Source organism: Heliangelus exortis, chromosome 3, assembly GCF_036169615.1.
Source record: "Heliangelus exortis chromosome 3, bHelExo1.hap1, whole genome shotgun sequence".
Lineage (NCBI taxonomy): Eukaryota > Metazoa > Chordata > Aves > Apodiformes > Trochilidae > Heliangelus > Heliangelus exortis.
In genome coordinates this window covers 37,554,447-37,580,638 of record NC_092424.1, presented here as the reverse complement: position 1 = coordinate 37,580,638, position 26,192 = coordinate 37,554,447, and the positions used below count along the sequence as shown (strand labels likewise).

General features: G+C 40.9%; 1 protein-coding gene across 1 annotated transcript in view; it reads left to right on the top strand.

Annotated features, from left to right (window-relative positions):
• PCSK2 (proprotein convertase subtilisin/kexin type 2) overlaps positions 1-26,192 on the top strand; it is a 102,407-nt gene that overhangs the window by 5,483 nt on the left and 70,732 nt on the right. The window contains exon 2 of the mRNA XM_071740228.1: positions 16,341-16,445. Coding sequence (XP_071596329.1) covers positions 16,341-16,445 — 105 coding nt within the window. The remainder of the gene's footprint in view (positions 1-16,340; positions 16,446-26,192) is intronic.

Here is a 26,192-nt window from a genome sequence, read left to right as displayed (position 1 = left end):
TGGTGATGGAGAGCTCCCTTTTTCAGAAAAGCCCTGGAGGAAAGTAGTCTGCTGAGAGGGCAGCTGTCTGCATTTGGAGGGATCCTTGTCATGTCCTGGTGGGCAGAGTCCAAGAGTCCAGGCATATCACTGGGCACAGACTGTGAAGTCCTGTTTGCTCCCTTTTACACTTAAGAGAAATGTTAGTGGAATGAAACTGGTGTTTTCCTGCAATAGTAGTCATTGTCTTATATGTGGAAAGATTCTATTTCTTTCAAAATTATGCTTGTTTGATGTGACCATTTTTAATTTTATTTTGCATTTTGCCTTGGATGCAGAAACAGCCCCTGGAGCAAGTATGGTAATTGGCTGAGAAAAAAAAAATTAAATCCCCCTTTATTTAAATGTGGTCACTTATACATCTGAAAGCTGGAAACAATCAACAAGAAAAAAGAGGCTGAAGTACATCCCTAAGCCTGTTCCTGTACAGCTCCTTCTCTACCGGATACTCTAACCAACTGCTTGTTGGTGGTGAGTGTTCTGTTTGAGGTACAAAATAATTACCTTGTCAGATTTTCATAGCATTTTTTATTTGAGGGTAAAACAAGAAGGTCAGACTCCCTGCTAGAGATCCCTGCTGTAATTGCTCTATTACTGTTTTGAATACATGATGTAGTTCTGTTTCTTGACAAAACACACACATTAAACCTTACCTTTACAGATAAGTTTTGCTTTGTTTACTGAGCTATGGCTCAGTAATCACAGAGATATGAAATTCTGGCCACTTACAAAGCTTGCCTGTATTTATAATTTTGTTTATTCCATATTGCTTGAACACATTTGCAAAATTAAACATGTGGTAGAGACCCAGGAAACGTGCTGCAAGTAATTCCTCTTTCACTTGTTTTTGCGATGATGCAGCCCAACTGGGGATGTGCAGTTGTTTGTTTTCATTTAAATTATATTTAGTTTTGCTTGTGTCAAGGAGAAAAATAGAAAACATACAAAGAAGTGAACAGCATTTCCAGGATGCTGTGATCACAGTACACCAGTACTGAACAGTGTGTACCAGTTTATCTCCTGCCATCCAGTTCCATGTGTCTGATGAAAGCTTGTTGTGGTGTGAAGGCATCAGGGACAGCTTTCCACTTCAAGAAGTAGCTTTAGTTCTGAGCAGCTTAAGCAGCTGAGGAGCATCAGTGCTGAAAGTGTGGATGCTGCAGGGTGCCACTTGCTCCTTCCCCCACATTGCCAAAGCTGTTGGAGCAGGAACAGCTCATCCAGGCTTCTGTCTGCCAGAGGCTGCCTGCACGCCACCAGACCAGACTGGAGCCAGCCTCCCAGGCCAGCAGCTCAGGGTGTCTTGGCACCACAGAAACCAGATGCTATCCTGACTTGTTTTCTGGAGCCCCTGCTCCAGGGCGTACTTGTGAGATGGGGGAGCTACTGGCACACCTGCTACAAGTTCTTTGTTGATGTGTTGGATGAATCATAGAATGCTTTGGGTTGGAAGGGACCTTAAAGATCACCTAGTTCCAACACCCCTGCATGAGCAGGGACATCTTCCACCAGACCAGGTTGCTCAAGGCCCCATCCAACCTGGCCTTGAACACTTCCAGGGAGGGGAGAGCCACAACTCCCTTGGTCAACCTGTTCCAGTGTCTCACCACCCTCAAATGAAAGAATTTCTTCCTAATGTCTAACCAAAATCTCCACTCTTCAAGTTAAATGATAATGGAGTCTCCCTTTTTGCAAGGAGTCACATGGAAAAGGCAAAGAGTAATGGTTTCAAGTTACTCCTGGGGAGATTCAGATTGAACACAAGAAAAATTGGTTGCAATAAGAAGAGTTAGCTATTGGAATAATGTCCCTAGGGAAGTTATGGATTCCCCAACTTTAGACACTTTCAAGATTCAGCTGGACAAGGTGCTGGGTCATCTTGTCTAAACGGCGCTATTGCCAAGGGAAGTTGAACCAGAAGATCAAGTCTGGAGGTTCCTTAGCAACTTCAGACCTGTGCTATAGAGTTTAAAGTCAAAGGTGTTATTTTAATATCAGCACTAGATAAACAAAGATGATTACTATGGTATCACTGTCTTGCTGTCAGCCTGGGATTTCCTTTCTTCTGCCCAGATAGCTTTCTTGCAGATGACGTTCAGGCTATTTCTGGACTGTGCAACATACAGATACTTTCACTGCCTGTATGTTTGAACTTTGGGATCCCATATGCTATGGCTGTGTCTGGGGCCCTATTTGAAGCTCTCATTCCTCTGGGTAAGTTTCCTATGTGTTAAGAGCAGTCCAACAGCTATTTCTAAGAGCCGGTATGGATATCTGGAGCTATTACGTACACCAAAGCTGAATTTGTCCCCAGACCTGAGGTTGCAGAACTGTGCAGCAAAAGGAGAACATATTTTAGCAACAGTACCCAGTCTTAGAGGTTTGTTTTTTGGTATCAGGCCAAATAGAGAGATTCTATTTCTGTGCTTACAAGCAGGCCCAGATGGTTTAGGTTGCTGTAAATGAGGTAGAGGTGTGTTTCTAGCTTCAGAATTCAAATTCAGATTTAAACTCTAGACCAAGGTGAATTGTCAATTCACTCAAAGTGCTTCCATCTGAGAAATTGTGGCATCCTTGGCATTTCTTTATACACAGGCAAGTGGTCCTACAGATTGACTCTGCTGCTAGGCTTGGCTTCTTCAGAAAAGCACTAAGGTGTGTTGTGGGATGCTTCAATTTGTTATCTTTTAGAAGAACCAACCTTTTTGTAAAGGTGGAACATTGTCTTTTATCTTTCTCATATGACGGGTGACAAGATATAACCCCCTGCCCACTCCTAGAAAACTTTTACTGCTTTAACTGTACTGATGTAGTTAAAATGTGAAAGCAAGCCCAATTGCAGTGCTGTTATTATCAGTGTAGGAGTGCCAACATCTTTAACTCATTTCATGTTAGAACAATGTTATCAGAAATTCCATTTAAAGTAGAGCTTTTGCCAGTACATACACCTTAATTTAAAAACAAACAAAAAACCCTCAAACCAGCAACATAAATGTGGGGAAAAAAAAAAAAGGCATCAGACTACTTGGAATAGTTGTACTGGTAATACTTTACAGTATAGCTAAGCAAAAGTTTGCATGTGACCCTTTCCCTCATCCATGGAGTTACTTCAAACTTAATTAATTAAAATTAATCCATGCAACTCAAGCTTCAAATGCCATGTAATAAAATGCTTACAATGTACCTGCTGAAACATATGTAGAATTTATTTGGTAGATAGTTTCAATTAGTAAGTCCTGAGAAATGTCTATGCTCATGGAAAATTCTGGGAGCTGGAAATCAAGCCAAAATTCTAAAATGAATAATAAATTCTGCCAGCTCCTGTTAAAATACTATGCCTGGGAAATCCTCCAGTGCAGTTCCACTGGGTAGCATGGGTGCCTAATTCCTGTGAGAGCTGTATTAACAAACTCAGTGCTGTAGTTAATGGATCTAAAATTTACCTTTGTCCTGTAATGCTACCCTAAGTCATCGAAATGCTGCTCATTTTCAATTTCTTTCTTTCAACTTTTTTGAATAATTAAATGGGTCAGGTCTCTACAGGATGCTGGCTGCATGGTGGCTATAAATATTGCAGTGAGCAGCCCAAAGCTTCCATCCATCACTGGCCTCTGGTGGGAGGAAGCCGAACTGCTCAACTATTTGTCAAAGAGGGGATTTCTCTAAGTAACCTGAAGCAGTCTGGTGTGTTGCTCTGGTTGTAAATCAAGGCGAGCTCTACGTACAACTCTCATAAGTTCCCTGAAAAAGCCAACCCTCTACTACTGAAATGGAGATTTAATTTCAGCTCAGCAGTCCCAGGCTGCACTTTGGGACAGAGCACCAGCCCAGAGAGCCGAGTTTGGTGTCAAGTTGTGTGAAATTTTGCATGGCCACCACATGCAGTCTATCAGCTGGTCTGAAATCCAGTTAGGTCATGGATTTTTGACAGTAGCTCAGAAGCCTTAGCTGAATTCTGGCTGTGTTCAACAAGTAGCGGGAGCTTGGATTAAAAAAAGGAAATTACAAGCTAGCCCAGTTTTACCATTTATACACTGGGATTATAAACAAATTAGGTAGTGATAGCTCTAGTTTACTCACTGAAGGACTGAACTGGGCTGTAATGTTCTTTGTCATGTATTACCTACCTTCTCAAACAAAACTTGTGTAAATGTTACATTCTTAACTTCTTTGTCCACAGAAAGCAAATGGAAAGAGTGACCTCAGTGTTTACATCTAACCAGTCAGCAAGTGTGTCCCAGATACCCATGTCTGAAGTAGATTATTTGCTTACCTGATGAGTAAAAGGGTAATATGTCAGACATGCTTTCTCCTAGAGTATGGAACCAAACTCTGAAGACTTGAAACCCTATATACATTATTATTATTATTATTATTATTATTATTATTATTATTATTATTATTATTATTATTATTATTATTATTATTGTTAATTTGAGAAAGTGGGAGTGTTATTGGACAGATGTTGGATATCAAGCTAGACCAAATAGGTACATCTCTTCCTCGTGTAGGTCATAAGAGAGGTGGGATATGGCCTCCCTTCTCCAGTCTGCCTATTCAGTCTTGATAAAACACCAGTGAAAAGAAGGGGTGTGATTCTGAAATCTGCTCTCTGAGTGAGCACTTTGTCATGTACTGTGCAATGCTGAGTGGAGCAGAAACTTCTGTTTAAGGCTTTTAGCTGCAGCCAAGATACAAGTGAATTAGCTACAACCATGACTGGTGGATTCCTGTCAGCCCCACAGGGACCTTATGCTTCCCTGTGTCAATTAATTTTAGAAATGTGTGTCAACTAAATTTAATGATTTAGAAGATACTCTGAACCAATTGTAAAGCAGAATTGTCACTTCTGAATTTGGATGGAAAATCAGAATGGGAACATATTTACAGATTTGGAAAATTTGGTTGTTAGCATTAGTGGAATGCCTTTTGTGGATCAAGACGTGATGAATTTTGGGCTTCCTAGTATTTCAGTCTATTAATTTTCACATTACCATTTAAATCCCAAAACTTCTCTTAACTATAAAACCATTCATTCCATTTATCCTACAACTTAGATGTAGTTCAGAGTAAAATCCAGACAGAACAGCAAGTGGATTTTTAAACTCTTTTTTCTGATGGGAATTAAACGACTCAACTTTACTAAGTAAAATAAGTTGTTTCCCCCCCCCCCCCTTTGAATATACCGTATTAATATAAAATATACTGTACCTTGGTAGGGAAGCCAGTATTACATGCTCTAAAGGCTGAAACATCCTGTGGTGAGCTGACCCTGGCTGGACACCAGATGTCTATCAAAGCTGCTCTGTCACTCCCCTTCTCAGCTGGACAGGGCAGAGAAAATACAGCTTAAGACTCATGGGCTGAGATGAGGATGGGGAGAGATTACTCAGCGTTTACTATCACTGGCAAAGCAGACTCAACTGGAGCAAATGAACTTAGTTTATTACCAATCAAAATCAGAGTAATGAGAAAAGAAATACACGTACCTTGTAACACGTTCTCCCCACCCCTCCCTTCTTCCTGGGTTTAACTTCAATCCCAATTTCTCTACCTCCTCCTGGTCAGTTCATCCCATGCAGGTTCTGCTGCTCCTTCCTGCTTAGGGAGGACTCTCCACACTCTCCCCCTGCTCCAGCATGGGGTCTGTCTGATGGGAGGCAGCCCACAGGCTACAGTTCTTCATGAACTGCTTCGTGAACCCTTCCACAAAGTGCAGGCTTTCAGGAGCACACTGGTCCACCTTGGGTCCCCCCTAGGGAGGGTTTTCAGCAAACCTTGTCCAGCATGGGCTCCTTACTGCAGGTACACAGGTCCTGCCAGGAGCCTGCCTCAGTGTGGACTTCCCATCAGGTCACAGCCTCCTTTGGGTGTCCATCCACTCTGGTGTGAGGTTTGGGTCGATATTTGCTTCACTGTTAATCTCCGTGGGCTGCAGGACAGCCAGTTTCACCATGTTCTTCACCATGGTCTACAGAGGAGTCTCTCCTTCCTTCTTCACTGACCTTGATGTCTGCAGAGTTGTTGCTCTCACATATTCTTGCTCCTCTCTCTCCTGCTGCAATTGCTGTTGTGCAGTAACTTTTTCCTCCTTCTTAACTATGGTTATAACAGAGGTGCTACCACTGTTGCTGATGGGCTTGGCCTTGGCTCCAAACTTGGAGCTGGCTGGAGCTGTCTCTGTTGGACATGGGGGAAGCTTCTAGCACTTTCTTGCAGAAGCCACCCCTGCAGCCCTCCCGGTACCAAAATCCAGCCATGTAAACCCAGTACATGTGCTGAGTGATTAAATGAGAGCCTATGTTTACCTTGCTTGACTGATGCTCGAGCTCAAGTTCTCCCTCCAATAAACTTCTGTCATTTATTAATTGGTTGTAACAAACAGAAAAAAAAAGACTCATTTCACAGCTGCCTGAAAGGTCAGCGAGGTAGGTCCTGGGAGAGCAAGATGTGGTGGTAGTATTTGCTTTCCTTTCTCATCATTATTGCTAGCATCGAGGAGGATTTGGGACATCCTTTTTCTTCTGTCTAATGTGGAGCTCTTGAACCCACTCAGAGCAGTTTGTCTCTGTTGTCAAGGGATTACTGTGCTGTTGTGAACTGGAGCCTAGAGGGGCTCTCTCTGGTTCATGATGGCTTAAGTAAACGGAAGAATGTCTGTTACTTCCTCTTTGAAGATGTTGGCCAACTTTACAAAAAGAAGGAAAACTGCAGTGTCCCGAAGTATCTTTTTTCACTGACTTAACTGAAAATGTTTTTCATAAAGCGTCTTTGCCCTGCTTTTCTCAAGCCTACTATCTTAAAAAAGGAAGAAGCAAATGTACCTCCTCCTCCCCCTTGTAATTTAATGTCACAATTTTGTTTCAAATTGTTACCCCTCAGCTTTTCTCCTTTAAATCACATATTTTTCTCCAGGAACTGACTGTTCCTTTGGGAACTGTAAGGCTTGTTCAGTGTGGTCTAACAACAGAGACCTCCCTGTGAAGCACTTTGTCAGTCAGCTATTGCTTGGCAGCCCGGTGTTAAATAGTCATAGAGAAAAAATAAAAGAGCAAAGGTTTTGAATAGAAAGAGAGCTACAAATCTTCCTTGAGTGTTGGGATGGGCTAATGTCTTTGCATTAGTGCAATTCACCTTTTCTGTGTTTTCTTGAGTAGCTCTTGTCAGTAACCAACTCATTGTGGTCTGAGCTGCTTTTAGAGCACTGCTTCGTTAGAGCTTGAGTTCATGATACTGCTTTTTGGCACTAAGTTAGCTGAGCAGTTGCACACGTTTGTGTCTTACACACTTTGCTTCATGGATGTAGAGTTAAAAATAGCTCTGATGTGCTCTGCTGAGATGTCCATGAGTAGCCATGTCTTGCCCTCTCTCCATAATTTTTGGCTGGGGCACACTATGTCTTAATGCAGTTTTAAAAATAGCAAACTTTGTCTCATGGCTTTTATCTTAGTGTTTTTAGAGCTTATGTGACACCAGGTTCCAGTGTGACTGGTTTTGTGCTTTAAGGAGAGCTGAGTTGTTAAAGGAGATCAGGAATAAGGCAAAATGGCCTTTGTCAGCAGTGCTAATTGCTGTCAGGATTGATCCAGCTGAGTTAGAAACGTACTTTGGTCACCTCTGTTTGTGAACTAAGCTAAATCAAGCTATTTGTTATAATGTGAGTTTTCCCTAAGGTAGATGTGCAGCTTTGAAGAAGAGATTTCCATAATGTGTTATTTAAACATATTAAAATGCTTACCAAATATCTGTTGCTAGAGAGGTATCCGATTACATACATATATATTATATGTGTAGATAGACCCATTAATATATGTTGACAATGGCACTTGGCATTTTATAATTTTATAGCACAGTCTATAGTGCTGTGCAAACATTAATTAAATGAATCCTAGCAATAAATAGCTAAATGAGCACTTATTAGACTATGCCATTTTACAGGCAATACTACTGAAACAAGAATATTAGCTTTAATTGCCTGAGATGCTCATAATATTAGTAAGTGCTGGGGTTACTCAGCATCTCTGAGGCATTTCCAACTCCTTTTTTGTGAGCTTTTGTCATAGAATCATAGAATTGGCTGGGTTGGAAGGGACCTCAGAGATCATCAAGTCCAACCCTTGATCCACTACTGCTGCAGTTACCAGACCATGGCACTGAGTGCCACATCCAGTCTCTTTTTAAATATCTCCAGGGACGGAGAATCCACCACTTCCCGGGGCAGCCCATTCCAATGCTTGATCACCCTCTCCGTAAAGAAATTCTTTCTAATATCCAACCTAAACCTCCCCCGGCACAACTTGAGACCGTGCCCTCTTGTCCTTGTCTCTTGTCCTGCCTGTCTTACAGCACAGTGCTACCATGAGAAGCAGCAGCAGAGGGGGGAAAACAGCAAACAACAGTCCTCCATAGAATGACCTTGGTGAGAAGGTTATTTGAGGTGCTTTCGCAGAGTATTATCACCTTCAGAAGATGCTTTGAAAACATAGAAGAGCCTTGAAAGAGTGGCAGGATACCCAGAGGAGCCCCATTGCTCCAAGAAGGAAACAGGCACTTACAGCAAAAGTTTTGTTCATCTTGGTAATAAAATGTACAACTGGCAAACCTGCTTTTGGAATACCATTCTTTTTTCTCTGTATTTTTAAATCATTGACTGTCACAGGCTAAATGAACTGGCTAATTAACTGGGTCAAGTACTGACAGGCTTTCTGGCTGTGATGGCATTTATGCTGTACAGTTGACCAACTTCTTGAAGTCACGACTAACACAAGAATGTTAGGAAAGCTAAGGCCAGGGACAATTGTCCCTAAATAATGTCTGGATTCTAATTTCTGTTTGTCTTTTTCAGGGATTTTTGGGAACCTTTTGAGAGCTTTGAGTTTTGTTTTTGTTTGTTTGTTTTCTTAACAGGATGAGTAGAATTCTCTGAAATTAAGTAAAAAAAAAAAAATTGTGCTACTGATACCTCTATTAAGAAAATTTAATTTAATTGATTCTTCCTGCTGCCAAGGGCTTGGCTGAAGTGCTTCTCCTGCAGGACTGTTCACATCTATGTCAAAGGACATAATGATGGTTGCTAAGACTTCAGGCTGTCAGATAACAATCACCTATTCCAGGTAATAATGATCCTGAGTAATCCAGGGAGTCCAATGTAAATGCTAGCATATAAGCAAGAACATTCTACTCTTCTCCAGATCTCTAGATCCAGGGAAAATACCCTGCTTTCAACAGTGTATGTGGTAGAATCAATATAGGGTTTTATGGTTCCTGGGGATTAACAGATAAAACTCTCTAAAATGCACAAATCCATTCAGATAAACTAGAACAAATCTTTTAAAAGCCTCAAATGGCTCCTCCAATTCACTGATAAAACTGTTACCGGATCCACAATCTTGTCGCAGTTGACTTATATGACTGTTATGTGCTTGCAAGATGGTACTCCTTAGTGACAAACTTAACAGTGATATCAGTACAGTAAAACATTAAAATGCTAATATTTGTTCAATTGCAAATCAAATTCCAAATATTGCAAACTTGAAACCAAACCATTGGAGCAGTGTTTTGTAAGCACCTGGAAGCATTATATCTGATAATGTAAGAGCAAACTGATGAGAAAATGAGACATTTAACATAGGAACTGATCTGCCTGATTGTGGACAACTATACTCCTCCTATAGTCTCTGGTGCAGAAGAGGTGTTTCTGGGGCTCAGCTCTGCTTTCTTCAATATGGCCTCCAACAGGTCAGATGGATCATGCTCTGTAAGTGATGTTTTTTTGGTGTTTGGGGTTTTTTTGTTGGTTTTTGGTTGGTTGGTTGTTTTTTTGTTTGGTTTGAGGTTTTTTGTTTGGTTGTTTTTTTGGTTTTTTTCCCATGAATGGTTAGGGACATCTGATGAATTCCACATGGACAGACATGTGGATGCATAATAGCAGTCCACAACTTGTTCCATTTCTTCCATTTACTTCCCTGTGTTTACTGAACTCATTGTGTCCGTCTCCTAGGAAGACTGTTTAACCTTGTGGTTGCTGCATTCAAGAGGGACTAGACAAAAGACTTCATTTTATCCTTTTGGATAAAACAAGCTCCAAAGGCACTTGCTCTGCAAAGCCTTTGGATGTCATATTTGACTAGTTTCTAGAGGAAAAGACACTTCACTGTAGAGGTGAGGGAACCTTTCAGAAACCATTGAAAACTACTTCTGCTGGCTTCAGAAAGACTGAGTAGTGTTGCCATGTTCATGCAAGATAAGGACTATCCTAAATAACAGTAACAGGGAGCCTTGTTACCATTCACGTTTCAATATTTCTATTGACTTCTGGAAAAAAGGAAGAACAAACTGATGGTCTCCTCACTGAAACAGTCCCAGTCCTTTAGTATTACCAGCACCTGTTGCTGATTCCCCTCAGAGGTGGTTGAATATCCATATGAACAGCTGAAAATATCCGTAGGTATCTAGGTCAGAGATTTCCGAATTATTTTGTAGGAGAAATGTTGCACTGTGTGTTAATCAGTTGATTTCACAAGGATCATCTGGTGATGTTGTTTTAATATGGGAGTTACATTTTGGGAGTGTTAAAGCTATGGCTAACACCTCCACCTGCCAGATTAGCCAAGACAAGCAGATTAGGCTGTGGTGGAGACAGCTAAATGAGACACAGGTGCAATGAGAAATGAGCCAGGAAGGCTGAGTCATAACACTCAGACCTGGACCTGGCTGTGCCAAGTCCTCGGGGTTTTCTGGAGCTTCATGCAGATCTCCAGCTTCACCTGAGATCGTTATGCTGAGCCCTTAGGGTAATTATAGCACACTACTGAGAAGGTGTGGAATCCTTGCCTGAAGCCGTGGGGACACAATGAACTGGATTTCATGTTGGGTAAGCTTCGGCTCAGCTTTAGTCCTCTGTGCTATTTTACATTTCTCCACCAACATTTGAATTAATTCTTTATTGCTCCTGTTTTGTTCTGTATTATTTTGATGCCTGGGGCTGCCTGCTCTCTGGCTCTGCTCTTCCATGGACCATGCTGCTACAGTGAGCGAGTGCCTTTGACTTCAGACTTGGCTCCCATCTGTGTATTTAAAAGTAAAACGATTTCTAATGCTAATTGGGGTGAGGGAAAATGAGAGAAAGAGAGTTTAAAATTCATATTGCATATTTATGAGCATCCTTAGTGAAACTGGGATGAAAAGGTTTCTAAAAGGTCTCTAATTTCTGCTGGGAGGCACTTTGCTGCGCTTCAGCTATAATGGCAAGTGAAGGAGTGAGGCTTGTGGGGCTTGTGAAGGCTCCAAATACATTTACTTGTGCCAGATTTAGGTTTTATTTTCCATTGGTGTAATTACTGAGCAGTAATGGGATGAAAGAACTTACCTGTGCAGATTTATGTCCTCTTCTAAAGCCAGGAGCTGTGCTTGGCTTGGACTCTGTGAGGGAGAGATGCTTTGTGTTGTGCTTCCTTGGAGTTTTTCATAAAAAAAAAAACCAAAAGCCCTAAAATTTTTTTGGGGGGATGGGCGTTTTTTGTTTTGTTTTGTTTTCCTCAGAGCAAAGTGTTTCTTTTGCACTAGTGTTTGAATCCTCTCATGCCTGACCACATATTCATGCTAAGGCAGGCAAGAGCCCTGAGGAGAGGGAGTCTTTGTCAGCTTGGCCTGGATGAGGGCTTTCTCTGAATCTTATTCACTGAGGGATCCATTTCTGCTGATTTTGGTGGCAATCAAAGAAGGTGACCCTGGGGTAACTTGTTACAAATCACCCTGTGATTGTATTTTTAAACTATTTTTGTCAAATGATTTTTGCTCACCACTAAGAGCAAAGGTTCTTTTAGAAGAGGAACCTTAGCAGTAGGTTCAAGTAAGGTGGTTTTATAATACTATGGTATTGGAGGGAAATAATTGGAAATAATGCACAAAAGCTAACAGTGTACTGTAGGGCTGCTGCGTTACCTGACACAGAATGAAAGGCTTCTTGGGAAGACTAGACGGAGACCAGTCCATTAAAATACATGGTGGCCATCCAATCTTAAGCTTTCTGTGGGCACCTTAATTTGTTTGTGAGGTGCATGAAGAACAGGTAGAGACCTGAAGCAAGTCAGTAGAGCTGAATGGTTAAGATAAGTCTGGGAACTGAAGATTTTTGTGTTGTATTTGTCACCTCTTAAAACCAGTGGCAGGCTGTGACTGCTACACCACTCACTAAGTTGGGTGAAGTACTGAAGCTGCTGGTAGCTCTTTATGCAACTTCTTTTTCTTGTTATTTTTAAATTAATTTTAGCATACCTTTTGCTTCTGGCCAGATGACTTTGATGCTTTTAGAGTTGTTCTCAGTGCTAGCTCTGCCCAAAGTGGCTCCAGTGCTGCTGATTTAGAATGAGGAACGGTGTCTGAATTTATTTCCTGTGGCTTTTTTAAAGCCCTTCACCACTTTGCAGCTGATACTTAAGTCCTTCACTGTGAGACAGGCACAACTATGTGTGATGTCACTGTTCATATTGTCCAAGGCAAGACTGAAAAAGGAGGAGGGTATTTTGATTTTCTCTGTCAAGGAGACAAAATGGAGCTGTTGTGCTATGCCATCCTAGATTCTGGTTTGCTCTTTTTTTTTTAGTTCAATAATAGTTACACCTGGACTTCTGGTGGGGCAGTAGTCTGAGAACAGCCACAAGACCTTACTCAGAGGTATCGGTGCTATATCTGTGAGTGATACGAAGTGCTTCCTTCTATACCAAGCAATACATCCTAGCCATTTTTCTTCCTAGATAAGCCTCTTCCATTTAAAGAGTTTTAATTCCCTCTGTCTAGTTGAACACTAAATTTTAAAAGGTGTTTTCTGGTCTGCATCCTTTTCAGCAAGGAGATTAAATGGGATTTCATCTTTACTTTAGATAGTGTTGTTAATGACACGAAAAGGCTGCAAATCTGAAGAAGAGGAGGAGACAGGTGGATATAAAAGGTTTTGTTCTATTTGCATTGTATTTGTGATTCTGAGTTTGCTTGTATGTATTTCTCTCAGTAATTTTATGGAAATACTCTTGGTAACTAAATGTCTGTAATTCCTGAGATTCAGAGTCCTACTTTGTATTGGACCATATTTATACATCAAAGCAATAGTAGACCCTATTCTAAGTCTAAGCATTCCTGCCTTGAATATTTAAAAGCTTTCCAGTAATTAGTTATCTAAGATAATTACTGTTTGGTTTTTTGTTTTTCTGAAGGCAAGAAGCTTTGCTTCTGTCTTACAAAGAACCTGACCCAGCAAGCTATGTTACATGCACAGTCTGCTGCTGCTGAAATAGAAAGTTTACTCAAATACATGTTCCAGCTTTCCAATGAGAATATTACAGAGTAGCTACCGCTGGTGACACTTGTAATTTTTTAGGGACAGGAGCTCCTCTGTTTTCATTTCACTTCCTTACATGCTCTTATCATTTTGCTGTTTGCTGGGTTTCTCTAGCTCCAAATCAGAGCAGGCCTCCTGGAGAACCTAACAGTGGGAATGCAAACTCTGCTGGAGCTGCCTGCATCCTGACATAAGGGTTGCTGCAGAGGAGCCACAGGCTCAGTAGCAGGAGTTCATTGAGACTGGAGAACTTCAGTGGGTTGCTTGTGGTATTCACAGATCTCAATGCAAAATCCTCATCAAAACTGTGCGGTGCTTTAGGGCTTTTTCTTGTATCTCGCTTCTTTTGCGTGTACATTCATTCACTGTGAGGATTTACTGATGAGTTTAGATTCTTCCTGCAAATTGCTTGGTTTCTGCTATTAATTATTCACAATGCATCGTGTCTGTTCAGGGCATATTTCAGGTATCACCTCACTTAGCTGCCTTCTTGTCTATCCTTCCCAGTCCCACTGAACGAGTGTGAAAACAATGTGAACTGTAAAGAATTCCTCAAAGATAACAAGGATATCTGTGGAAAGAGTTGGGATAGTTTCAGTCAAACTGATTCATAATTTTGTCCATAAATCTGGTCGTTGTTGTGCTAACTGTAGTTGCTTTTGCTTATGGTTGGACTGGAGTACACTGGCTCTAAAAGTTTACTATATAATATACTGCTTAATTCTAAGTGGCATTAGAAATTAAGCCTACACAGAAAATGAGCAGTGAATACATGTTACATGTTTCCAGATATCCTCAAAATTGCTGTCAGTCTTCCTTAATGGCAGAACATCAAGATCAGTATTTGTCTGGAATTGATTTGAATGGCTGATATTGAGATTAAAAGAAGGAAAATAGCCTGATTTCACTGGGAAAATTAGAGGGGTAATTGGACCACAGCTTGTGATGAATGGTAATGGTTAGCATGGTGAGATGAATTTCAAGCTGTAAGTGATCTGGATTTTTTTTTTTTTCTTCTTCTTATTTTTTGAGGCATAGAGTACTGCATCCATCATAAGGGATGTGCTGTTTGCTGGACAGTCAGGAAACAGACAAACCAGGCTCTAGATTATGGAAATACCTTATTACTCAGTTGGTAAATATGTCAGGCTTCTTAAACATATATCAGCATTTAAAAAGACCTAAACTTGGACAGAATTTGAGGTTTAAGAGCTGCAATTCTGAGGATGGAGGTGAGATCTGAGATTTCTGTGGCCACAGAGCTTTCACAACCTCTTTTCTGGAGCTGATGCAAAATATTCTGATTATTTGTCCAGAAAAGCTCTCCAATCAGCTCAAAGAGACCATAGTGATTTTGATGAAATCTTAACATTTTATATACACTTAAAAGAGGTCTTTTTATCCAAACAGAATGCTTTCATATTTTTAAAGATACTTTGCATGTGTGTATTATGTATCATACACAATGGAATTTTAAAAAATAAAAACTTTTTTCATTTCATGAATGTTAAATTTTTCAAATAACCTGAAAAAGAACTTTGTAGAAAGAACCCTAAACCTCACATACTTTTTTTTTTTTTTTTAAATCTGACCAAATTTATAACTTTCAGAATTAACTGTGAATTATCCATTCCCACACCATTCCACATGTATGCCAAAATATACTGGTGTAACTGCACCAGATATAGTGATAGATGTAATGAAACAGGAGATAATTAAAATACAATGAAAATTGTATCTGTAAACCATATGTACCTGCATACAGGAACAGAATTTGGTTTATGACAGGTTTATGATCCTGCTAACCTGTATTCAACCCAGGTTTTCACTATGACTATTCTGTCTAGATACTAGTCTCAGTTTTTTGGTAAAGAACTTTGAACTCCTGCTAAGAAGTTCACTGTACCATGAAGTATAGATAATAAGAAGGAGAGGAACAAGGCTGTCATGGCTATTCTGGAATATCCTTCTTAAGCAGTTATTTTACATGTGGGACAGTCTAACTTGTGAAGGTGAAATGTTCATGACATTAACATGTAACTTCCCAACAAGAACCCCCCCTTTTTTTTTTTTCCTCTCTCCAACTTTTACAAAGAGAAGCTTTGTTTAAAAATACACAGTTTCTTAGTTTCTTGCTTAGATTTAAACATTGAACCAGTATCTCCCTATGAAGTTGAAGAGGGGGAAAAAAGCTGTAGACTTTGAGATGCAAATGGAGCTTTCTAATTGGCTGCTGGAAGTGGGATGCTGTTCTCCTAATACCAGGTCCTTTAGCCTTCTCAAAACTAAATGTCTGTAAGCTTTCCAGTTGCTTCTTGCCAGTCCTGTGGAGAGAGATGAGTTTAATAACAGGCACATCTTCCTTCCCTGGTGCCTGCAAAATATTTTAAGACAGTAAAGCTGTACAGGACTGGTCCCACACTGTGAGCTGTCTGATTTCTTATTATTCTTATTATGCTTAATTTCTTGGTGTTCAGAAGAAATTCCAAATACCATGTCTTTTAGAGAGTGGAAATAGCTGTTTCGTACTGCTTACATGCATTGTGATGGCTCAAAAAAGCACTTGTGTAATGCTTTATTGCTGAAGGATGGTTTGTGGTAGCTTCAAATAATTTTCAGTTAATTTTGTTCTTTTATTCTGGCTTTTTTAGGAAATAGGAAGTAATCCTGGTGTGATTTGGGAAGTCCTTCAGAAAAAATTGGCACAGCTGACCTTAAATATTAGGTGAAAAGTAATAGCAAGTGCAGGTTTACATGTTGTAAACCTGTAGCAAATAGCTTCAGTGCTGCTGGACAAAGTTTTTAGAAGTGTCATTCTCAAGAGTGATTTGAGCCCTTTGGCTCAACTCTTCACATGTCCTGTTGTAGGTTCCTCGGCCACTTCACGGGTACAAGTTTTCAGTGTCATCCTTATTAATAGCCAACAGCTCCATGATATATGTTTTTCTCTCTTTCTCTTCCTCAGCTCCCCTTTTTAGACACAGGATACTACTTTTACCACAATGGCATTGCCAAGGCCAGGAGAAGACGCAGTCTTCAACACAAGCGTCATCTGGAAAAGGATTCCAGGGTAAGTGTTTCATCATATGCACCTATTGTGTTTTCTTTGTCACACAGACTATTTTTTATCAGATCAGGTTGATGATTAACTCTGTGGTTATGGCTTTGTTCCACCACCTCATGCCCTGGTTTTTTTCAAGCTTGGTAACTGCCATGTGGACAAACCTCCCAAAGAGCTACTACAAATATTCTTAGCATTCTCTGAGTTGTGTCTTCACTCCAATGAGACTCAGTGATGCCATAGTCTCCTGGGCACATAAGTGCATTCTGTCCCTGTACTGAGTGCAGGAGCCATTCGCAGTCAAACACCCTCCCACCCCCCATAGAATCATAGAATAATTTGGGTTGGAAGAGGCCTCTTCTAGTCCAATCCCCCTGCGGTAAGCAGGGACATCCTCAACTAGATCAAGTTGCTTAGAGCCTCATCATACCTCACCCTGAATATCTCCAGGGCTGAGGCCTTAATTACCTCCCTGGGCAACCTGTTCCATTTTTCCACTAACCTCATGGTAAAGAATTTTTTCCAAACATCTGGTCTAAATCTACTCTAATTTGAAACCATCGCCCCTTTTCCTGTCACTACAGACCCTCTCCAGCCTTCCTGTAAGTCCCCTTCAAATACTGGAAGGTCACTATTAGGTCTCCCTGAAGCCTTCTTTTCTCCAGGCTGAACAACCTCAGCTCCCTCCCTGAACTGTCTTTGTAGGAGAGGTGTTCCAGCCCACCGATCATTTTTGTCACCCTCCTCTGGACCCTCTCCATCAGGTCCATGTCCTTCCTGTATTGAGGGCTCCACAGCTGGATGCAGTATTCTGGGTGAGGTCTTACCAGAGCAGAGTGAAGTGGCAGAATCACCTCTCTCCACCTGCTGGCCACACTTCATTTGATGCAGCCCAGGATGCAATTGGCCTTCTGGGCTGCAAGTGAACACTGGATCATGTCCAGCTTTTCACCCACCAGCACCCCCAAGTCCTTTTCTGCAGGACTGCTTTCTAAAACCTCATCCCCAAAGCCATACTGATAGGGCAGATTGTTATGACCTAGGTGCAGGACGATGCACTTGCTCTTGTTGAACCTCTCCAGTTTGTCCAGGTCCTTGTGGATGACATCCCATCCCTCTGGCTTATTGACAGCACCATTCAGCCTAGTGTCATCTGAAAATTTGCTGATTGTACATTCAGTCCTGCTCTCTATATTGGTGATAAAAATATTGAACAGTACAGGCCCCAGTACAGAACCCAGAGGGACACCACTTGTCACTGCTATCCATCTGGACTTCGAGCCCTTGACCACTACCCTCTGTGACCATCCAGCCAATTCCTTATCCACTGAACAGTCCACTCATCAAATCAGTATCTCTCCAACTTGATGAGCAGGGTATTGTGGGGGACCATGCATCTTGCTACTCTGTGGGTCATCCACACCAGAACGCCTTGTGATGTGAGCAGTGGCATTTTGTCCACAGTCACACTGGAACTTTTTCCCAGGGAATGATGTACAGCCCAGGTGCTAAGAGAGTGCATGCTGCCAAAGTTCCATATTTCTTTTAGAGGCTCTTACTTGCAGTCTGCAAATGGTGCACTCACTTTTCAAAAGTATAAACCCCTCAAGAGGGAAAGATGCATTTTACAGAAAGCTATGACCTAACACTAGCAAATTCTTTTTTCTTTTCTTCAGAGTTTTTACACCAGTGTAATATTGGGCTGGAGTGGGGCCAGGTAGCACAAAAAATGTATTTACTGTCTGAAGAAAGTAGATAAACCTGAGGGATGATATAATGATAGCAAATAGATGTTTTTTAAAATCCTTTGGTAGGTTTCAAGCTCCCAACACTGTAAGCAAAATAGAGGGGGGAACAATTTTCTTTCAGGCAGAATTTTATTGGCAGATTTTACGTAGTATTGGAGTGCCTACGAAAGTGAAAAACTGAGCAGAAAGAAAAGAAAAATAGGTTACTAATACCCTAGTTGCTTCTGTGACACCAGGGCAAGCAAGGTCTGAATTCCCAGCTTAATTTTCCTATTTCTGCAAAAATTTCAAGTGTTTCTGGGCTGAGGTCCAACTGGGATGCACACAGCTTGTGGCTTCTGCAGCTGAGAGTGATGTGAGTGAACCACACAGGTTCCAGGTGCTCCCTGCCTATGTCACTTCATCCTGAGATGCTGAGAGCTGGGTACTGGCAGGCTCCCTATGGCTACTGCTGTGCTTCCAGTGCTCTGAGGTATTTCTTACTGGTCCTCTTCTCTCAAACAGGTGCCAGGTACTGGTGAGGGGCTATAAGGAAGAGAACCATTCAACCTTCCTTGAATAGGAACTCTCAGGCTTCCTTCATTTTGTTTACCCAAGCAATGATCAGAAAGCAAATGGTTCAGAAACCATCTATAACTTGTGAATGCTGTTTGTATGAGTCCACCAGTTCTCATTGCAGCCTCAGTATCACATGGCTGAGCACTCCCATACTAATTCCAGACTGGCTTTTGCCCTGCCTACCTCTAGAGTAAGTGTCTGCAGTGCTATTAAGAACAGCTTAAGGGAATCTACCTTTTCATTCAGAGATGTACTCTTTTGCAGTTATCTGATATTTGCAGCCTCTAGCTCTTATTTGGCTTCTGTCACGTGCAGTGAAGTCTCATTTTTGCTGCTAATCTCCCACTTCTTCCTGGTGCTGCATACCAATGGCTTGGCTCTCTTTGGCTCCTTCCTTAGATCTCAGGGGGTGAAGTCCTGTGTTTAAATAATTAAGAGCATCTTGAATGTGAAGAGAAGGATGGCCCTGGGTGTATCCTGACCTCATGGGTTATCCTGAGGGATGGAAGGAGGATGAAAACAACATTTCATTTTCACATGTAATATGACATTTTCTCATCTAGCCCTCCTACTCACTCTGTCCTGTTGGATAGTCCTTGAGGTCTTATAGCCATATAGGTTGGTTTCTTTCTTGTAATACAGTTTGAGAGCAATTAAAATAATTACTCTTATTGTCTTTATTTTATTTGTGGAGTTTGAGAAGTCATTAAGATTCCTGTCATACTTCCTTATAAGTGAAAACATGAGTTGTGTTGACAGTACTTAATTTCAAGCTCCAAAAATAATTTCTAAATTTAATGTCAGCTTTCTAGACCATTTACCTTCAATTTTACTTAGCAACAAATGTCAGCACTGTCATGGTTAATACGTTAATGCATGAAGCCAAGAATAAAATGTTCCTGCTGTCAGGCTAGCCAGGAAGCAAACTTCTACCACATGGCCTTACAAATCTCTCAGGAACCATTATGGTAAATGTTGTAGTTGCTTAGCCCTTCCCAAGTGTTGTCAGAAGGTGGACTGCAGTTATTCTGTATGCTTTTCACTTTTAAAGAGATTACAGTTCCTAGCTAATTTTAATTATTAGTTGAAAAACAGCACAGATGTTCAGTCAATTAATTAATGTTCTTTAATCAAGTAGGTCCCTTGAGGAACCGTGTCAGTATTTCAAGAGTTGGGGGGAAAAGATGTCAGAACACTATGCCAACAGGTTACTGCATCATTTTCATGCTCTGCATGCCTTTAAAAATGCTTGAAAAAGCTCTTTTTGTGTGTAAGATTCATGCAATGTTTTTTACCAAAATAATTTGGAGATATGCTGAACGTATGCAATGATGGTGTGATAAACAGCATCTCTATCAAGGGAGTGGAAATGGAGCATCATTAAGATGCCTTCCTAAAGATCAGGCAAGAATTAAATCTTTGTTCTGAGGAAGCCTCAAGTGTGATTGTTTTGGCATTATTTAATACATGAGTATTGCTGAAGCCTGAAGCAGCACTGGGAGCAGCTGAAGGCATCTGTAGTCTTGTCATACCATGTGTTGTGCTCTTCAGCTGTTCAAGAAAAAGTGCAGGCATATGAAGTACCGTGGCTTTTGCTGTCAGTCCAGCCCTCCCAGGGATCCTCACTATCTGGATGCAAACACTGCAGTGAATTGAACTGCTCCAAATGAAGACTGTTCAGTTATTTAAAATATGTTCTCTGAGGTACAGAGAAACTTCAAGGAGGGATTTCCTCAGAAGCAACGCTGTCGTATCAGTTGCAAATTCCCACAATTTCCAGGTGTGCTTCTGTATTGTTATTTTACTCCATATACCCTTGGGGCCAAAGAGATTTTGGGTGGGGGAAAAAAAAAAAGACCCTTTACCATTTTTAAATGTTAAAGCTGGATTTTTTTAATGAGATCAAACATAGCAGCAAGATATCCAGCCTGCTTCATGTGAAACTGTATTTTCATCTGCCTCTTTATCTGTTAATTGTTTCAGCTGAAATTCCTCAAACCAAAAGGTCAGCCACTAGGCTTGTTTTTTCCTGGGAAATTTCACTAAATAGCTGTTGTCCCTTGCTGTGGAGCTGCAGGCAGGGATGTAGCCCTTGCTGTGACCCACGGGTGCAGGAAACATCAGGCTGGCAGCAGGGGGCAAGGGCCCTGAGCTGACCTAAGGCCAGCAGGAAGCCTGAGTTAGGGTGGGACTGAACTCAGTGTGAAGGTGAGGAGAGAGTCAGTGGAACAGGGTAGAACAAGAGCCCCGAGTGATGGATAAAGGCTGTGATTTGTGCATGGAACCACCCTGTGAGCTGAGGACTACATGGAGAAGCACAGAGAGCCTGGAAAGACTAGAAATGGGGTGTCCACAAACATGCTGCTTCCTGAGTTCAGGTGACAACACAACCTCAGAGCCAGGTGGCATTTTGCAAGGTAGACTTCCCTACAAGCAGAAGGCAATGCATCTCCTGTAAGAACAAACTTTGGTTTTAATCATGAGGAACAGTCTTGTCAATATGAGTGCTCTGGAAAAGTAACTCAGAAATACACAGATATTTCATACTGTCATGTTTGTTAGGTTTCTTGCCTCTGAAAGTATAGTAGAGACAGAATGGGAAGCAGAGACCTTTCCTGCTCCACCATGGGATTTGCTGCATTTTGATTTTCAAAACTGACTTAAGATTCTGGCTTCCTATGGAGAGATTCAGCTGTATTATTAATAAATGTTTTGAAAAGCGGCCACGAAAGTAAAAGGAAAGAAAAAATGCAAGGACATTATCTTACCTTTAAGAGCAATACTGTTGTATTTTTGGGTTTGTTGGTTATTTTCTGTTAGTAAATAATTTTCCACTGAAGACTCAAGCGTTGAAACACAGTTTGTTCTCTCAAAGATTATTTTGCTTTCTTTCAAGTTCTCGATAAAACCATTTTCCTCCCACACAATCTCTCCTGTCAGACAGCTGCCAAGATTAATCTCCCTCAAGAAAGAGTCTTTAATATACAGAGAAGGGCTGAGTCCCATTACGGATATCTATATGGGAATATATCTGTGTTGGGGAATTAAAAATATATATACATATCTATATATCTATATAGATATAGATATAGATATAGATATAGATATAGATATAGATATAGATATAGATATAGATATAGATATAGATATATACTCACTCTTCCAGTGAGAGTGAGTTTGGCACTTAGATGATAACTTCTTTGGAAAAATATCTTGGTGATGGCAATTGTGTTGCAGAAAGGGATTAGAAAAGGAAACTTGGCTGATGCCTGTGCTAGTACAGGAATTGGGGGGCATGTAGCTTCTTCAAGTTCAACAGCTTGTGTCATGGGCCAAGGGAAGAAAAAGGGTTGCAAATGTAGAGAATCTAAGCATTTAATTAATATATCAGAATCTTTCATATCTCTCCCATGCCCCCCCACTGTGACTGGCTTATGGGCAGATCATTGCAACCTGTGTGTGCAGATGTGCCCTGTGATGCCTGGCAGGGGGTTGCAAAGTGCTGCCAGAGTTGGATATTTCATCCATGGTCATCTTCAACAGGGGTGAAACTGGCAGCTTGGGAAGAGCACAGCAGCCTATAGCAGAGGCAGTGCAATGCAAGTCAACTTTTAGTGCACTTTTCGGCAGCATTAGTGTTAGGCTTGAGAGGGATTGAAGGTGTAGAGCCTTTTGCCTCAGTTCTCTTAGATGCCAACACAGATCTTCCCTTTTGGAAAAATGAAAAACTTCCTGATAAGCTTAGCAGAACTGAGTTTATTTTATTCAAATGGCTGTATTTGGCATCTTCCTGCTCCATGCCCTACATGTCTTTTTTTTTTAACTTCCTCATCAGCACTAGTGTTTTTCATTCCCTGATAAGTTTCTGATCAAAACTTGGAAGATATCCCAAGATGCTTTGTCCCTCAGAAAAAAGCTGCCTTGCTCTCAAAACCAGAAGGGCAGCAATAACACAATCCTATAGAAAAGGGCCAACACTTGACTTGTGCAGTGTTGTAATTCTGCTGTCAACTTCCTTTGTGGATAGAGGGATTCATTTGCATGCAGTTTACCCCAGCAGTGACCCTACACAAAACTTTCAGCCTCTATGGGGATAAATGTTATATAAAGTGATTGTAGTGCCCAAGACTTGCTACCCAGTCTCAATTTTCTGGGGGGGGGGAGGAGGCTTCAGGTCCCCCAGCCAGCTTTCTGCCATGCAGGGTGGTATGAATGTATGTGTTAAGATAGACAAGAGAAAATGGCAGGATAAAAAGCCCTTCATGTTTTCAGCTCTTTTATGTAAATTGATACTGCAGATGGTAGTGATGACAGACTTCTCAGTGAAGCCTATTTAGAGTTTTGCCCTAATATATTCTGTCCTAGGGCTAGCACGCTGGTAGGATTATGCCTAGGAAAAGTTTGGAGTTTTCACCAATTTTATGACACTATTGGGCAATATTATATAAGTACTGGTATTATCCTTTTAGAAGGAAATGGAACATTAAGTAATAAAAGGTCTGCTTAAGTACCTGTAATAAATATTGAACAGCCAAGGAGAACTCGTTAGAAGAAATTTCTTCTTCCAATGCTGAAAAAAAACAGCCACTCTCAAACCTACACACTGTTGGTTGAAGCATCATTGCCAGCTTGTTCACCAAACAAGAACTGAAGATGTTTTTGTCATCAGTCATCCTGACAAAATGAAGCATACTGTGCAGATAACCAGAAATGTCCTTCCATGGATGCATCCCTGGTTTATCTGTTTCTGACATAAGTTGTCTCGTGCTTTATCAAGTGTATTTGAGGAAATGGTTCCAAGAGTCTGTTCCAGTTTCACAGAGGCCTGCACTTGTATTAATACAACTTTCTGTTTGTTTGGTTGGTTGGTTTTGGTTTTGCTTTCCCATAAGCTCTGGGGCCTTTTTGAAGATTTTGTATTTCTGATTAAAAATGAAACCAGTTGGCAAGCATCATAAGGAAAAATGATATTTTCTTGAGGAAGCTCTAGTGAGATATATATATTGGATCATCTGTGCCCCTGGAGTGTAGAGGATAAACTGGTCCTTAGGGCATGAAATTGTGTCTGTGATAATGTCAAAAGAAAAATGCTGGAAATTCAGTGAAGTATCAAGCTTGGTTCATGACTCTACATAGTATAGTAGCCTGGCTGTTGTCACTGCAGATGATGATTGCGAAATTCTTTGTGACTTTTTTTTGAGAACTCAATCTGAGGAATTCTTGTCTAAGACCTTTGCAGACTCTATACATGCTCAACAAGGACTGAGGGAGATAAACTGCTCACAGAAAGCCCTTTTCAACTAGGTTTTGCATAGCTGGCCAGCAGTGGCTCCAACTGGAAAGCACTTAGCTGCTCTTTAATTGAGACAGCATAATTATTGCATATAATAACAACAAAAAAAATTCTCTAATATAAAAAAAAAATAATGAGGCTTAGAGTCACTCAGATACTTCAGCTGTCACTTGGGTTGACACCCAAGTCCCCTTTACTGCAAACTATATTAAGCATACACAGTGAAGAATTTGTTTCCAAGTTTCATTTCCTGACAAGTGCTGCATTGGTGGCTTGCATTTAGACTGTGTAGGTATATTGTATTTGTGATGTGCAACACACTCCTGACGTGAACATTATCGAGAAATATCACTACATTACCGAGTATGGAAAATTAAGTATTTCAAACAATTTGCTAGTGGAGCAAATGCAGCTATATCCAGCACGATGTAAAAGCTAAGTTAAAACAATCTATTATTTCTATTTGTAGGTAGAAAGACAGCCAAAGAGAGGAGGAAAACCAATCCATCATCAGCATTACAGGATGTTGGAGAGCCTATATAGCTATATTATATGAGAAGGCACTGTTAGCTGCACATAATAAAATAAGACTATCAAAATGAGATCAAACAAACATACACGTCTTTTATAGATCTAGAGTATAACTAAAATTACAGGTAAGCTAGAACTATTCCTACTGGAAAAAAATGTAAATGAATGTACTGCAAGTAATAGACTGATCAGTGATGATGATGCTGTGTAGATTCACTATAAAAATTCCCTATAGTCCTGGTGCCATCAGGGGCTGTGGAGTCTGCATGGTTGGTGGTTTTAAGATTAAGGTAGAGACAGTGATCACAACTGATGTAAGAGGGGTTGATTTTTCCTCAGCCCTAGAATGGTTCAGATGAACTCTTGAAGTTGTTTCAAGTCACATGCTGTATCAGATATATACTGCTGAACATGATCCTTGGGATAATGTAGGGTAAGGAGAATTAACTTTATCCCCCCAGAACACTTGTAACCAGCTAGAAACTCAGTATTTTTACAGAAACCTGGTGAGACAGTCGACCACATTCAGCCTCCACTCTGCTGCCTGTAAATAGCTGAACTGCCATTAGTTAAGTTTCTGCATTGTTGTTCATGACTCTTCTCTTGACTGCAGCAGAGCTTCCCAGTCTCACTTTGCTTTTTCCTGCCTCCTTCTTGTTTTCTGCCTGATGAATATTTTCTATTCTGTGGGGCAGGCCTTGTCTTTGTTATTTGTCTGTGCAATTTCCAGCCTCGACTCTGGAATGGAGTCTGTTTGGTGTTACAAGACGAGCAGTGGTAGTGGTGAAAATATGTGGTTTAGGGATTTTGTTCATAGGGTGTTGAGAAGAATGGAGACTGTGAGCCAGTAACTTTGATTGCAAGTTTGCTTTGGCTTGGGGGAGGTTTAGTTTGGTTTCATTTCAAATGAGAAAAGCAGTGCTCTGATATACTGAGCTAACAATTGCTGAAGGTTATGAACATCTCAGCATTCACTAGGTCCAGGAATCCATGGGTGTAGTGTTGGTGATCATAATTTTCTTCCTCAGGAAGCTCAAGGCAGCTGCAGCCTGTGTTGGTGAGGGGAAGGGAAGCAGCCACTGATTGTTGGCTTTGCCTTCTCTTGGCTGTCTTATCATACCAGCATCTCCTGGCTCTGTGTGGTGACCCTTTCCCTTCCTCTTGCCAGGGCTCAGTTTGGGATGGCTGGGGTTGACTTGGAAGAGTCAGGCATGGCCTGGGAACACTTGTGCTTGATGATGGCACAAAATGTGGACTCCCAAGTCACCAACATCAGGACTACAACAGAATCTGGACTGCCATGTGTAGGACTCATCTTTAGAGTTAGCTTCACTTTCAGTTTAGAAAGCATGTGTACTCAGCTATACTTTCTTGTTTTAAATACAAGTATAAACTTTCTCAGAAACATCTTGGAGTCCCTTTTTGGCAAAAATCTAAGCTTAACAGAAAATTTGGTATGTGGGAGACTGGAAAAATGCCTTTGAGTTAAACCCTTTTGAACTGTTGGAAATACAATGGTTGACATGTACTTTGGAAAGGATACAGAATTAGGATTAGTTAAAATACTGTGCCTGGTAGTATATGGTGCTCATGTAGTTTAGCCTGCAACATGGTAGGTTTAGAATG